General features: G+C 35.0%; 1 protein-coding gene across 1 annotated transcript in view; it reads left to right on the top strand.

Moving 5' to 3' along the window:
• The window catches only part of PKD2L2 (polycystin 2 like 2, transient receptor potential cation channel), a 32661-nt gene that overhangs the window by 2755 nt on the left and 16956 nt on the right, over positions 1-12950 (top strand). Inside the window, exons 4-8 of the mRNA XM_057734205.1 lie at positions 1360-1616; positions 3965-4186; positions 6914-7142; positions 8498-8668; positions 8957-9138. Of these exons, the coding sequence (XP_057590188.1) occupies positions 1360-1616; positions 3965-4186; positions 6914-7142; positions 8498-8668; positions 8957-9138 (1061 nt within the window). The remainder of the gene's footprint in view (positions 1-1359; positions 1617-3964; positions 4187-6913; positions 7143-8497; positions 8669-8956; positions 9139-12950) is intronic.

Raw genomic sequence — 12950 nt, 5'->3', positions numbered from 1 at the left:
TGGGGGTTAGGATCCAAAGTCACTGTATACAGTTTTCATTATATACAGTGAAAATTACTGTTAAAAATTCCTTCAATTGCCATAAATTAAAGTATATGTGATTTTGGTATACAGCCCTGTCCTCTGTGTGTGTGTTACAGTAATGTACAGTATATAATAAAGAGTAACATACAAAATATAATTTTATAGTGTTTTTAATTGCATAAGAGTATCATTCCTTTAGCTTTGAAACAGACTTTTTTTTTCCTGTTATACTTAACAAGATGTTCACATTATGAGAAAAGAGCAATTAAGGGAACAGCAGCTTCAGGTATCCCATGTCTGTCCCACAAACATTGGGACATACAAGGAAGAGGTAGGGAAGGCTTTCCAGAGGTGATCATAGTTCAGTTACGTTTTAAAGGATGAGTAGCAGAAGGGCATCCTAGGAAGAATAAACGATATGTACTATAAGTAATTCATCATGTGGAGCTGTGTTTGGCATTATAGGTGTATGGGAGATGAGGTAGAAAAGACCAAACTATGAATTGAACAGAGATGGAATCATGAATGCCATGCTGGGAGTTTGAAACTTATCAAGGAGACATTGTCATTTCCTGAGAGTAGAGAAGTGTGAGATAAGGCAAATGGTTAGAAGTCATTGGTTTAGGCCAAGTGAAATATGAAAGAATGATAAGAAATCTTCCCTGAGACGAAAAGTAGAGCTCACTTGCTTCTTTTTTACTGTGCTATCTTGAGGTGTGTATGTGGCCAATGGCTTAGAAGTCATTGGTTTAGGCCAAGTGAAATATGAAAGAATGATAAGAAATCTTCCCTGAGACGAAAAGTAGAGCTCACTTGCTTCTTTTTTACTGTGCTATCTTGAGGTGTGTATGTGGCCAATGGCAAATAAGACAAAAGCAGGAAAGAAAAAAATGAATCCTGGACTTGGGATCTCTAGAAGGAGCACACAGGGACAGAGACAGAAGTGGTCACCACCGCCAGAGTTGGAGGAGAAAGGGGGGACACAGAGGTGAAGTCATTAACTGTGGCTATGACCAGTCCAGATGCTCATGTATTAGGGGAGGGTTTTCAGGATACCCCTTGGAGAGGAAGGGTTATGGAACTAAATGAGTTAATACTTGTAAAGTACCTAGAGCAGTACATAGCAAGTATTCAGTAAGTGTTAACCATCTTCATCATCATCACCAATGTCATCACTTACCATTACCATTGGTAGTGGTGGCTTGGCTAATAATTTTCATACTCATCCTCAAAATCACTGATTTTTATATTCTTATGGATAACATTATGAATGTAGATTCTGTTATACAATTGATGAAAGTATTTTTCCTATAACATTTATTTTTCTATGTGAAGTTTATGGAAGGACCCCTTTTGGAAGGTCTGTACTGGGACTCATGGTACAATAACGAAAATTTGTATGATTTAAAGAACAGCAGTCGCATCTACTATGAGAACATACTTTTAGGAGTCCCCAGAGTCCGTCAACTAAAAGTCCGCAACGACACATGCAAGGTCCATTCATCCTTTCAGTCTTTGATGAATGAATGTTATGACAAATACACTTCTGCAAATGAAGATCTGTCTGATTTTGGCCTTAAACATGATACTGAGTAAGTAGTATAAAAGTACACATAACTTTTTCTAGCAGTCATTGTATCTTCAAACAATTGTGAAAATATATTTATTTTCCAAACAATACCAACAGGGTGCAGGCTGGTAGAGACTGTTTCAATAATAGTATCAAAGGAAGACTCAGCAATGCAATGTTTAGAAAAGGAAGAGTAAACCTGTTATTTTTTTGTTTACCAAAGGATGTAAAGTGGTTTTTTTCCAACTGTAGTAAATGAAGTGCTAAGTCATATTGGACACAGGGCAAAGCACCCAATTTTGCTTTTACAGTAATCAATCAGCTTTTCTGGCTCTGGCAAGATGCCCTCAAACACATCCCAAATGCTTCTTGGGATCCCTAGGGAGTGTCTTTGCTGCTGCTTTCTCACTCTGGCTTACGTCAGTGATGTCTTCTATTGGTGCCAATATTGAAAAGAAGCAGTTACATTTTACAGACACTGCATCTGATGATGCCTGCCAAAGATATTATGGCCATTGTTCTCCAAAGGGACTGAAGCTAATGCTAGTATAGACTCATGTCTACGCTTTATATTGAAAATGTAAAAGCCCAAAGCCACTGACACTACTTCCCCTTAACACAGAAGCTGCTGGTATCATTGCTTTTAAGGTCATATGAAAATCATAGAGGCAAAGAATATATCTTTTTAAAAACTTGACGTTTATCAAAGTGATGCAAATATTTACAAAGGTCCACCCTTTCCTACTTATAATTCCCACTCCAGAAGCAGGCACTTTTAGTTGTTTATTCTTGTATATACTTCCTATTTCTAAATAATATGCTTACACTGCTATTACTGGATTTATAGTTTTATATATCTATTGTCTCTATCATGGAACGTGTCTGTCCTGTATCCCTCTTATGCCACTGCCTCCACTTACACGCTTCCTGTTCCTCTTAGGCTGTAGTTATACCATAATTTGTGTTAATCATTAGTCGATGTTTATTTTATAAATATGAGGAGTGATTACATTTGCTTTCTTGAACAACTACCCCTGTAGTGGTTCTAGGATTGATCATTGCTTTGTGGGTTTTGTTGACTTATGTTTCCTTTGTACAAGTTTTGGGTGTTTGTGAGGGCAATGAAGTGCTTGTATAACTCTTATAAACCTAATAAATTCATGAATATGGTGACACATTCTCTTAAATGTTATACTATTTTAATAGTACTACACACTATTTCCCTTTCAGTGAAAAATTACAAGTCAATTCTTAATTACACATTTTAATTTGATCTCAAGACTAATCTGTCAAAAAAAAAGAAAAGAATAAAAAAAAAAAAGACTAATCTGTCAAGTATTCTAATGTCCCAAATTTTCATAACAACTACAAATAATCTAAATACCAAAGTTAACATTATGGATTTAGAATTTTAATACATGTCATTTCTTAGCAACCAAAATAAGAATCAATTTGTGCTTGTTTGTCTTTCTAAAATGTAACATTCATTAATTAAAACCAGTATAAAAAAATTGGAAGTAGGAGAGGGTTGGTGTAATAAATGTTCTTGTTTCAGTTTAACAGTTGTATGGAAAACACTCAAACATATGGAATTTTCATTAAATATGAGTATTTTTTCTTAGGGTTCTCACTTTTTTCTTCTCTGCTGAAAACGAACATGGTATTACTAATAGAAAAACAAGTTTAAGCAGAGCATTTTTGGATAATTGTTCAGATCTGTTTTGGGAGACTGAATAGAGACTGAAATGAAGATTCAAAGATTTATTTTTTGATATCCCATAACTAAGTTAAAAGTAGAAAGAATGAAACAAAATTTAGTTATACAGATTTTACTTTGTGTATTTTCATTAAAATAAGATACCTATATAACAATATAGACATTGTAACAAAGTTTTTATTTATTGGGCATTTATAAATGGTATATGATTATTAAAAGACAGACGGTGAAGCATCTTTTTCCCATACTGAAACAGATATTTCTGAATCAAAACCCTGGATATTCTTGTCCTACTCAGACTACAGATCTCATAAGACAACAGAGACAACGTGTTAAAGAAAAAAAAAATCCATCATTATTTTCTAGATTTCAAGTTCCCTGAGGCAACAGATGGAATTAAAAAACTTTTCTCATAGCATGTAGTCCAACGTGTTGCCCACAATAAGCACTAAAAAAATGGAAACATACTCAATCTTAATCCTTTTAGCTAAATCCTTAACTCAGCATCTTGCTTCAAATTTATTATAATACTTAGGAACTTAGTACTACTTTTTTTTTTAACTACTACTTTCAAACCAAAGGTTAACTTAAATTCGTAGATACGTCTCAGTCAGGCTTTCTCATCTCTCCATTGTTCTTTTTGTATCTAACAGATGGAAGTACTCTGCTCCTAGTATGAACTCCCCTTGGCACTGGGGATTTGTTGGTGTTTACCGAAATGGGGGATATATTTTCACTTTATCAAAATCAAAATCTGAAACCCTAAACAAGTTAATTAATCTTCGAATGAACAGCTGGATCACAAGAAGCACTAGAGTTATTTTTATTGATTTTTCATTGTACAATGCTAATGTAAATCTGTTTTGCATCATCAGGTGAGTGACTCAAAACCTCTTAGCAGCACAAGGCATCCACAGCCCTCACTAGTGTTTCCAGTTTGTGCATGTTTGTACTGAGATTAAAATCATAAACTCTAAAATAAATATAATGTAGTTCTCCCAATAATGATAAAGAAGAAAAAGCAACATCATATTCATTGTTTCACTGTTTCAGGATGTATTCCAGAATATGGAGAATTACATACAATAGGTTAGTTTTATACTACTTAAGAATATGTAGTCTTATTTCTTGTAATTCTGCAGTTGGACAGATCTGACATTTAATCCTAATGATTGCTTCCTTTAAATCAGATCATTCAAATCTGTTGATTTTCTTTCAGAATGAGCTTCTTTATTAAGTTGTTCATTTTTGAGACAAAAATGAGCAATTTACAGTTCAAAAATATGTAACAGTAGTCAGCATTCTAGAAATGATTACAGCCGATGGTGATTTGCAAAAATGGCCCCAATTCTTCACACCTTTGCCATGTAAATTTGCAGTACCCTGTCACCCAGGGCAAGATGTACTGACCCAGAACTTGATACTGGTTTCAACCACATGACTTTCTTTAGTCAATGGAATGTCAACACATATGATCCAAGCAGAAGCTTGGAAAGGGTTTGTATATTAAAACTTGCTCTCTTGCACTTCTGCTGTTGCATGAGAAGGACATGCCTGGGCTAACCTGTTGGACCCAAGAAAAGAATGAGAGACATCCCCTCTCACAAGGAGGAGGAGAGAGAACCAACCAAAGAGAAAAAATTATTTCTGTAGGTCTGATTACCTTAGGTAATCTGCCTAACCTGGACCATGCTATTTGGCTTAGGCCTGGTTCTACCGGCAAAGCAAATAGGATTACTGTGATTGAATCTGCCTGGGGATTGAACTGGCTTCTTCTAAGCGATCTGAGAATGGGTGAATGCCTGATACAATTGGGGTCCTGTTAGAAAGGAGAAATGGGATAATGAACACTAGACAGGCAAACAGTAGTGTCCACTAAGTCTCAGTGAGCCACTTTTTTCTCATGAGCCTTACATTTTTACTCTGAATGGAATATGGAATTGCCATTTACTCTGACTGGGGAATTTTACCCTTGTGCAACAGTGATGGTGAAACACAATCACAGCCTTTAAAATTTGTAAAAATGAAAACGAATTACTGTCAGCAGCCAATGGACATTTTACCTTTTATGTTATAGTATTTTCTTTCAGGGAATCAGCTTCTTACCAACATTATTCACCTTTCCTAATAGTCTTGGTAGGGATAAAGTGAAGAATACAAATCATTTCTCTCTCCTAAATAAGAGTAGAAACAGTGAGGTAATTTGCTTAAAGTCATATGAAGGACTCCTTGTAATACTAGATAAAGTCTATATTTTCTGTCTCTAGATTTTATGCTTATTCTGTTACCTTTTTTTTTTTTATTATTTTATTTATTTATGTATTTATCTAGGCTATTCTGGGTCTTAGTTGCAGTATGTGGGCTCCTTAGTTGCAGCATGCATGTGGGATCTAGTTCCCCGACCAGAGATGGAATCCGGCCCTCCACATTGGGAAAGCAGAGTCTTACTCACTAGACCACTAGGGATGTCCCATCTATGTTACCTTTTAAAATGTTATTTTTTAGAAACTTCAGATTCTGAAACTTTTAACTGGTAGCATATCTAATCAGTAGTTGTATGGGAGCATATTGGTTACACTAAGACCTTATCCACTTACTTTCCTTTTGTATACATATCTGGCAGACTACACTGAATGCTCATCATTTTTTGCTTTTTGCTTACTTGTCTACAATTCAGATCAAAATACTGAGTTTCTTTCACTTCACTCACTTACCCAACATTGCGCACCTACTGTATGCAAGGTGGAAAAAAAATTCCTGTTTTCTCTCTGTTAACTGGTTGTTTTGTTCCTGGTTTTGGTGGGGGGTTTTCGTTTTTGTTTTTGTTTTCAGTTTTGTTTTTGTTTCTTTGTTTTGTTTTTTGGGCAGCACCTTATTCCAGTACGGATAAGATTTGCTAATATCTTTAGGTAGGAATAATTACATTGTGACATTGTGATAGAGATGCTGGTTCCTTAAATTACTGCCAGTTCTTAACTATCTGCAGTTGTGGAGAACACTAGAAATACAGTGAACAACTTCAAAATCTTTTCATATTTAGTATTGGAATTAATTTTTATACTTCTATTTGCATATAAATCTTTGTATCCAGTGCCTAAAGTTAAACAGAAAACATTCGCTTTAGTAAAATATGTTATCTTGACATTTAGAAGCAAGAATTATCTCTGATAAGCTAAAAGGGGAGAGTGTATTTCCCTCCTCTGAAATATTCAAAAATTGTGTATTTTGTGAGGAGTCCTGACTAATAAGCGTAACCAGCAGTATAGCATGTTCTTGAATATCATCTCATTCTCCTGTGGGGATAAATTTGTATCCCAGTTATGAATGAACAATCAAAACACAGAGTAAAATGAATGTCTGTCTAAAATCAGCTTTCTTTCTCATTTACATTGGTCTTTTACCACTGTGAATTTCCAGAGTACCAAAAGAAAGTGGAGCATTAAAAAGAAGTAATGAATTGAGCCCATAACCCTGAGAAAACATATTTTGTACAAAATAACTGATTAAAGTACACAACATCACTAACTAGAAATTTCAATCAAGTTAGGTACTGAAATATAAATCCTTGAAATGCAATTACTTTCACAAACCTCATTTTACAGATTGGTGGCAGAATTCCCTGCAACTGGAGGAATACTTACTTCATGGCAGTTTTACTCTGTGAAGCTCCTCAGATATGTTAGCTACTATGATTATTTTATTGCTTCCTGTGAAATCACATTTTGTATTTTTCTTATTGTCTTCACAACACAAGAAATCCAAAAAATGAGAAAATTTAAGTCTGCCTATTTCAAAAGTATTTGGAACTGGCTTGAATTACTACTTTTGGTGGTAAGTATATAATCGCAGATACAGTTGAAGGGAATCACATCTGAACCCACCAGTGAGGGAGGTGTAAAAAGCACCTCCTTCATCTGGGACTTATTTTAAAAGCTGTCCTAAGTATCAATCATAAAATGAACAATCATAGTACATACTAATGGTGTGCCTCCAAAAGGGAGAAGTCTTTTTTTTTTTCTTTTCTTCCCTCTGACTTGGTCCTTGGGAGGACTAGCATAAACCTAGAGGAATAGGTGATTCCATAGGTATTATGATTTAATAGGCACAGTAGGTCTCCCTACTGTCACTCAAAAAAAATGTGTTCCTTACAGGGCCTCCTGTTGAAAACAATGATTCTTTTCGGCCAGGGTCCTTTAAAATGTACTCTTCTATGTTGCCTAAATCTGCTTTCCTCTTTACACTGAATTTTTAAAGAACAGGCAAAAGACAAGCCTAGGCAGAATACTGAAGGGGGGATAAGGTTTGAGCAGCCAGAGGGTAGCTTGTAGGCACAGATGACACCACAAGCATTGGGGAAATAATCTTTGAAAGAAATTCCAAAGACTGCTAGTTCTTATCACTGGAAAATACTAAAATAAACATAGAGGTGTGGCCAGGGCGGAACAAATTGTAAGAGCTTGGTTTTAGGAACAATGAACAAGTATTTTGGCTTATACAACCTTTCACTCTTATTGGCCCTTAGTTATAGCCAATCCAGTATGTGCATATATATATATTTGTTTCCCAAAACCAAATTGAAAGTTTCTCAGAGTCAGAAAGTGTGCCATCTACCTCTCTGGTATCCCCAATAATGCTTAATACAGGGCATAGCATTAAATATTTAACTGAGTATTTTAAGGAAGAGAAATCAAAGGAAAATTTTCATGACAGCTATAAAACTCTGATACCTAAGATAATCTGGTTCTAAAATCCTCTTCTGAAAGAGTTGTTAAAGAGCCCTAAAGGGGTTTATTTTTTTGAAACTGTAAATAATTTTTTCTTGTAGTGTTACATGGTGAAAAATATTAAACTCTTAGGTATCATGTAGTTATATGGAGCAGAAACTCGCATAGCCGAGTCAGAATTATATAATCATTTTATACATTTGTGTTTTATGACTCAAAGAAGCAAAAAGGCATATAGATTAGGATGGCCAGGCGATCAATATTTTGCTACTTTTATGATAATTATGCTACCTTAAACTTCTCGAAATTGAGGCTTACTTTCATTTACGTAAAAGCCTATGTTTTATCACTCCCTCCCTTTTTGTTGAACTGACGAACTTTTTCATGTGTTTCTTTGTAGGCTGCAGGAGATTTGGAGGTAGAAATAATCTTTAATTTAACCCTTCTTATTTTCCCATTTAGTTGTGTTTTGTGGCCATTTTCTTCAACTCATACTGTAATATACAAATTTTTCTCTCGCTTGGACAACTGTTAAAAAGTACTGAAAAATATCCAGACTTCTATTTTCTTGCATACTGGCACATTTATTACAACAATATAATTGCCATAACCATCTTCTTTGCATGGATAAAGGTATTTATATTTTATCAGATACAACAGATTAGGTATATTTTATTATATTAGATAATAAAATGGGAACTTAAACTACGAAGTTATGAAAAAACAAAAGGATATTCTTAACTATACGATAATTTTTAAAGTAGTTTGGCTTTGCAATGATTGCCAGCAAATCCTCAAATACCCCTGACTATCATTAAGCATCTTTTTTAATTTCAGGCAGATTTCTTCTGAAATCAATTTACTCTAAGTAATTATAATCTTTAATATTCTCCCATTTCAATTAACTTTATTCTTTTTCAGATATTCAAATTCATAAGCTTTAATAAGACAATGTCTCAGCTGTCATCAACCTTGTCCCGCTGTATCAAAGACATAGTAGGATTTGCCATCATGTTTTTTATAATATTCTTTGCTTATGCTCAGTTAGGATTTCTTGTTTTTGGATCACAAGTTGATGACTTTTCCACTCTTCAAAATTCCATGTAAGCTTTTGGTATAAATGTAATTATATTTTCCAGTTTATAACAAAAAAAATCATGAAAAGGCCTATAAATAGTGACATAAGCTTTAATAAATTTAAAAGTGGTTTGATATTTTCACTGATGGCTAAATATCTGTCACACTCAAAGAAGTACAGTCAGGCACTGAAAGATCCAAATGAATGGTTATCCACTTTTCAAGTGTTACTAGGTCAAACTACAAAAATATTTTTTTACTTTTCACTAGAAGTGAAAATTTTACCTAAGATAAAAGAAATTGGCTCCATGTCTCTGTAGTATTTATTCTCTGGGCAAAAGAAATCTTAAGTGTTTTCTTTAGAGGGCTCTATCTTTAGAATCCTTTTATTGGTATTGACCTGATTATCCTTTGCTGATCTGGCAAAGCTGAATTTTAAAAATAGCTTTATACACATAAAGCAATCAACAGATAACTAACTTATAGAACTGATTAGGTAGAATCCCTAGAAAAGTATTCAGGCTTTTCTTTAAAAGTGAATAATTTTAATAAATGTACTTGTTTTTGAGTAGGTAAAACAAATTCTGTGTAAAAAAAAATTATGATAGTCTAAAATATCAGTTCTCACAATGTGTTCTGTGCAGTGTAGACCAAGATAGTCTGGGGGAAATGGCTTCATGTTTAAATAAGTTTAGGAAATTTTGCATCACTCTTTTAGAAATTTGTAGTGCATGGTAACATATGGCTCTGAGAAAAACTGCAATAACTTTCTAACCTTAGTTAAGAATTCCTCAAACTTATCCATGGCCCATTAGTCAATGTGGGGTAAATTCTGGTCTGAAAAGTTTCTTAGGTTGCCTTCTTTTCCTCATCCACATGTAAATAATTGAAGTATCAAATGCGTGAAATTTAATTTTTCTGAAATAACCCTTTACTAAATCAGTAGTGGAAAGAGTGGACTAGCAACTGAGAGGATATAATTCTACCTTCCAATTCTGCCACTAGCTATTTAGCTTTTCTAGACCTTAATTTCTTTATCTGTAAATGAAGGGGCTGGACTAAATCACTCCCAAAGGTCCTTTTCAACTTCAAATGACCTATAATTTGAGAAGTCTAATTAGCTTATCCAGAGTGAATAATGTTTGCAGTTCCAACAACTTCTTGGTCCTTTCCTAGCATCTTAATTCAAGTGTTAATAATAAAACTAAGTAGTATTGGGCATTAAATATAAATGTAGTAATTTATAGAACCTTGGAAGTTTGTCTTACCTTGGATAATGGGTGGAATGAAAGCAAAAGGCACAAAGTAAACAGACAGAAAACTCTGGAATGGATTAATGAGGGGACTTCTGCTTTTGGTAATGATGTGCTAGGTTATTCAAATCAACATTTTCACAATTCAAAAAGCTGGATGAAATATATGAAACACTGAAGAACTAAAAAAAAAAAGTGAGTGGCCAAAATCAGAAAGCAAGAACTCAGGACTTCCTAGGTGGCGCAGTGGTTAAGAATCTGCTTGCCAATGCAGGGGACACGGGTTCGAGCCCTGCCCTGGGAAGATTCCACATGCCACGGAGCAACTAAGCCCGTGTGCCACACACACACACACACACACACACAAAATAAAATAAATAAATAAATAAATGACAAAAAAAAAAAAAAAAAAAGAAAGCAAGAACTCAGAGATGTAAACTCAGCATCCAAAGCTACTTTTGCCCTGAAGACTTTTTTTTTAAGCTGATAAAGATTTTAAATTCTGTTATAACATAAAATTTACCGTCTTAACTATTTCTTTTTTTTTTTTAACCATTTCTAAGTGTAGAGTGAAGTACATTCATATTGTTCAGTCATCACCATCATTCATCTCCAGAAATCTTTTTATCTTGCAAAACTGAAGCTCAATACTCATTAAACAGGAACTCTCCATTTCCCTCTCTACTCCAGCCCCTGGCAACCATCATTCTACTTTTTGTCTCTATGATTTTGATTACTCTAGGTACCTAGTGCAATCATACAGTATCTGTCCTTTTGTGACTGATTTATTCCACTTAGCATAATGTCTTCAAGATTCAACAGTGCTGTAGGATATGTCAGAATTTCCTTCCTTTTTTTGAGGCTGAATAATATTCCAATGTATGTATATACCACATTTTGTTTATTCCTTAATCTGTCAATGACACTTGGGTTGCTTCTACGTTTTAGCTATCATGAATAATGCTATGAGAACATGGTGTACAAATATCTCTTTGAGCTCCTACTTTGAATTCTTTTGGGTATACACCCAGAAGTAGAATTGCTGGATCATATGGTAATTCTATTTTGAATTTTTTGAGGAACTGCCATACTGTTTTCCACACTGGCTATTCCGTTTTACATTTCCACTAACAGTGCATAAATGTTTCAATTTCTCCACATCCTTGTCAAAAATTTTTATTTCCTGGGCTTTTTTTTTTTTTTTTTTTTTGATAGTAGCCATCCTAATGGGTGTGAGGTGATATCTCATTACGTTTTTGATTTGCATTTTCTTACTGATTAGCAATATTGAGCATCTTTTCATGTGCTTATGCATATGTTTGGTCCACTTGATGGTGTCCCACAGGTCCCTTGGGCTCTGTTCACTCTTCTTTAAACTTTTTTCTTTCTGTTCCTCAGACTCAATAATTTCAATTGCCCTATCTTCAAGTTGACTGATTTTTTTTTCTTCTGCCTGTTCAAATCTACCTTTGAATCTCTCCATGAATTTTCATTATCTAGAATTTCTTTCTGGTTTCTTTTTAGGTTTTCTTTCTTTTTATTGATATTTCCATTTTGTTCACACATAGTTTTCTTGACTTTCTTCATGTCCTCTTTTAGTTTTTTGAGCATCTTTAAGATGGTTAGGTGTGGTAGGTCTGCCATCTGGTCTTTCTCAGGGGTAGTTTCTGTTGGTTCATTTTTTTCCTTTGAATAGGCCATACTTCCCTGTTTCTTTGTATGTCTTGTCATTTTTTTGTTGAAAATTGGACATTCAAGTGTAACAATGTGATTACTTTGGAAATTAGATTATTTCCCTTCCCCAGGTTTGCTGTTTTGGGGTTTTTTGTTGTTGTTGTTAACTGTCTCCATGCTGAGGATCAGCCAGAGGTGTAAACTTAAGGTCTTCTCAGGTCTTTTCTAAGCCTGTGCCATTCCTTGGGCATGCATGGTGACTTTTTAATTTCCTCCATATATGCAATTGGGGTTTTTTTGTTGTTTGTTTGTTTGTTTCGTTTTTTATGTCCTAGTCTTGAATGTCTGGCTCTCAAAGGGGAAAAAGAGAAAAATGAAGATGGAGGGAAGGGCATTGGGCCTCTTAATCCCAAGGTTATTGCTTCAGCCAGAGAGGGAGGGGCCTGCTTCTGTGATCAGAAGCAGCAATCAGCAATCAGAACACATACTCCTGATGTTTGGACAACACATTCCTTCTTGTCCACCCTGGCTGCCACGAGCTGTATGCAAGCTGCTCCAGGAACACATGCAGGACTACCTGCCATGGGCTGGGGTGGGGGGGGTGGGGCAAGGAGATGGGTAGCTACTGCCAAACTAAAAGTTTAAATTGACCCAAATTGCCTAATCCTTTCCTGGAAGTTGCAAACCTTCAACAGACTCCAGAGTTCCAAAATAGTTACATCAGACAGATTGTGCCAGTGTGATTGTTGTCTAGGTGGGGAGACAGATTCCTAGTGCTTCTTACTCCCCAAAACCTCCACCATGAAGGCATTTTTGCTGATCCAGAAGAAATAGTTGAGAAATTGTGTTTCTAATTACCTCTCAAGGAGGAGACAGAAGATAAACCCAGGGCCTGTGTGTGTGTGTTGGGG

The sequence above is a fragment of the Hippopotamus amphibius genome, chromosome 1, assembly GCF_030028045.1.
Source record: "Hippopotamus amphibius kiboko isolate mHipAmp2 chromosome 1, mHipAmp2.hap2, whole genome shotgun sequence".
Taxonomy (NCBI): domain Eukaryota; kingdom Metazoa; phylum Chordata; class Mammalia; order Artiodactyla; family Hippopotamidae; genus Hippopotamus; species Hippopotamus amphibius.
The sequence above is the reverse complement of the archived record's forward strand: the minus strand, read 5'-3'. Positions and strand labels throughout refer to the sequence as shown.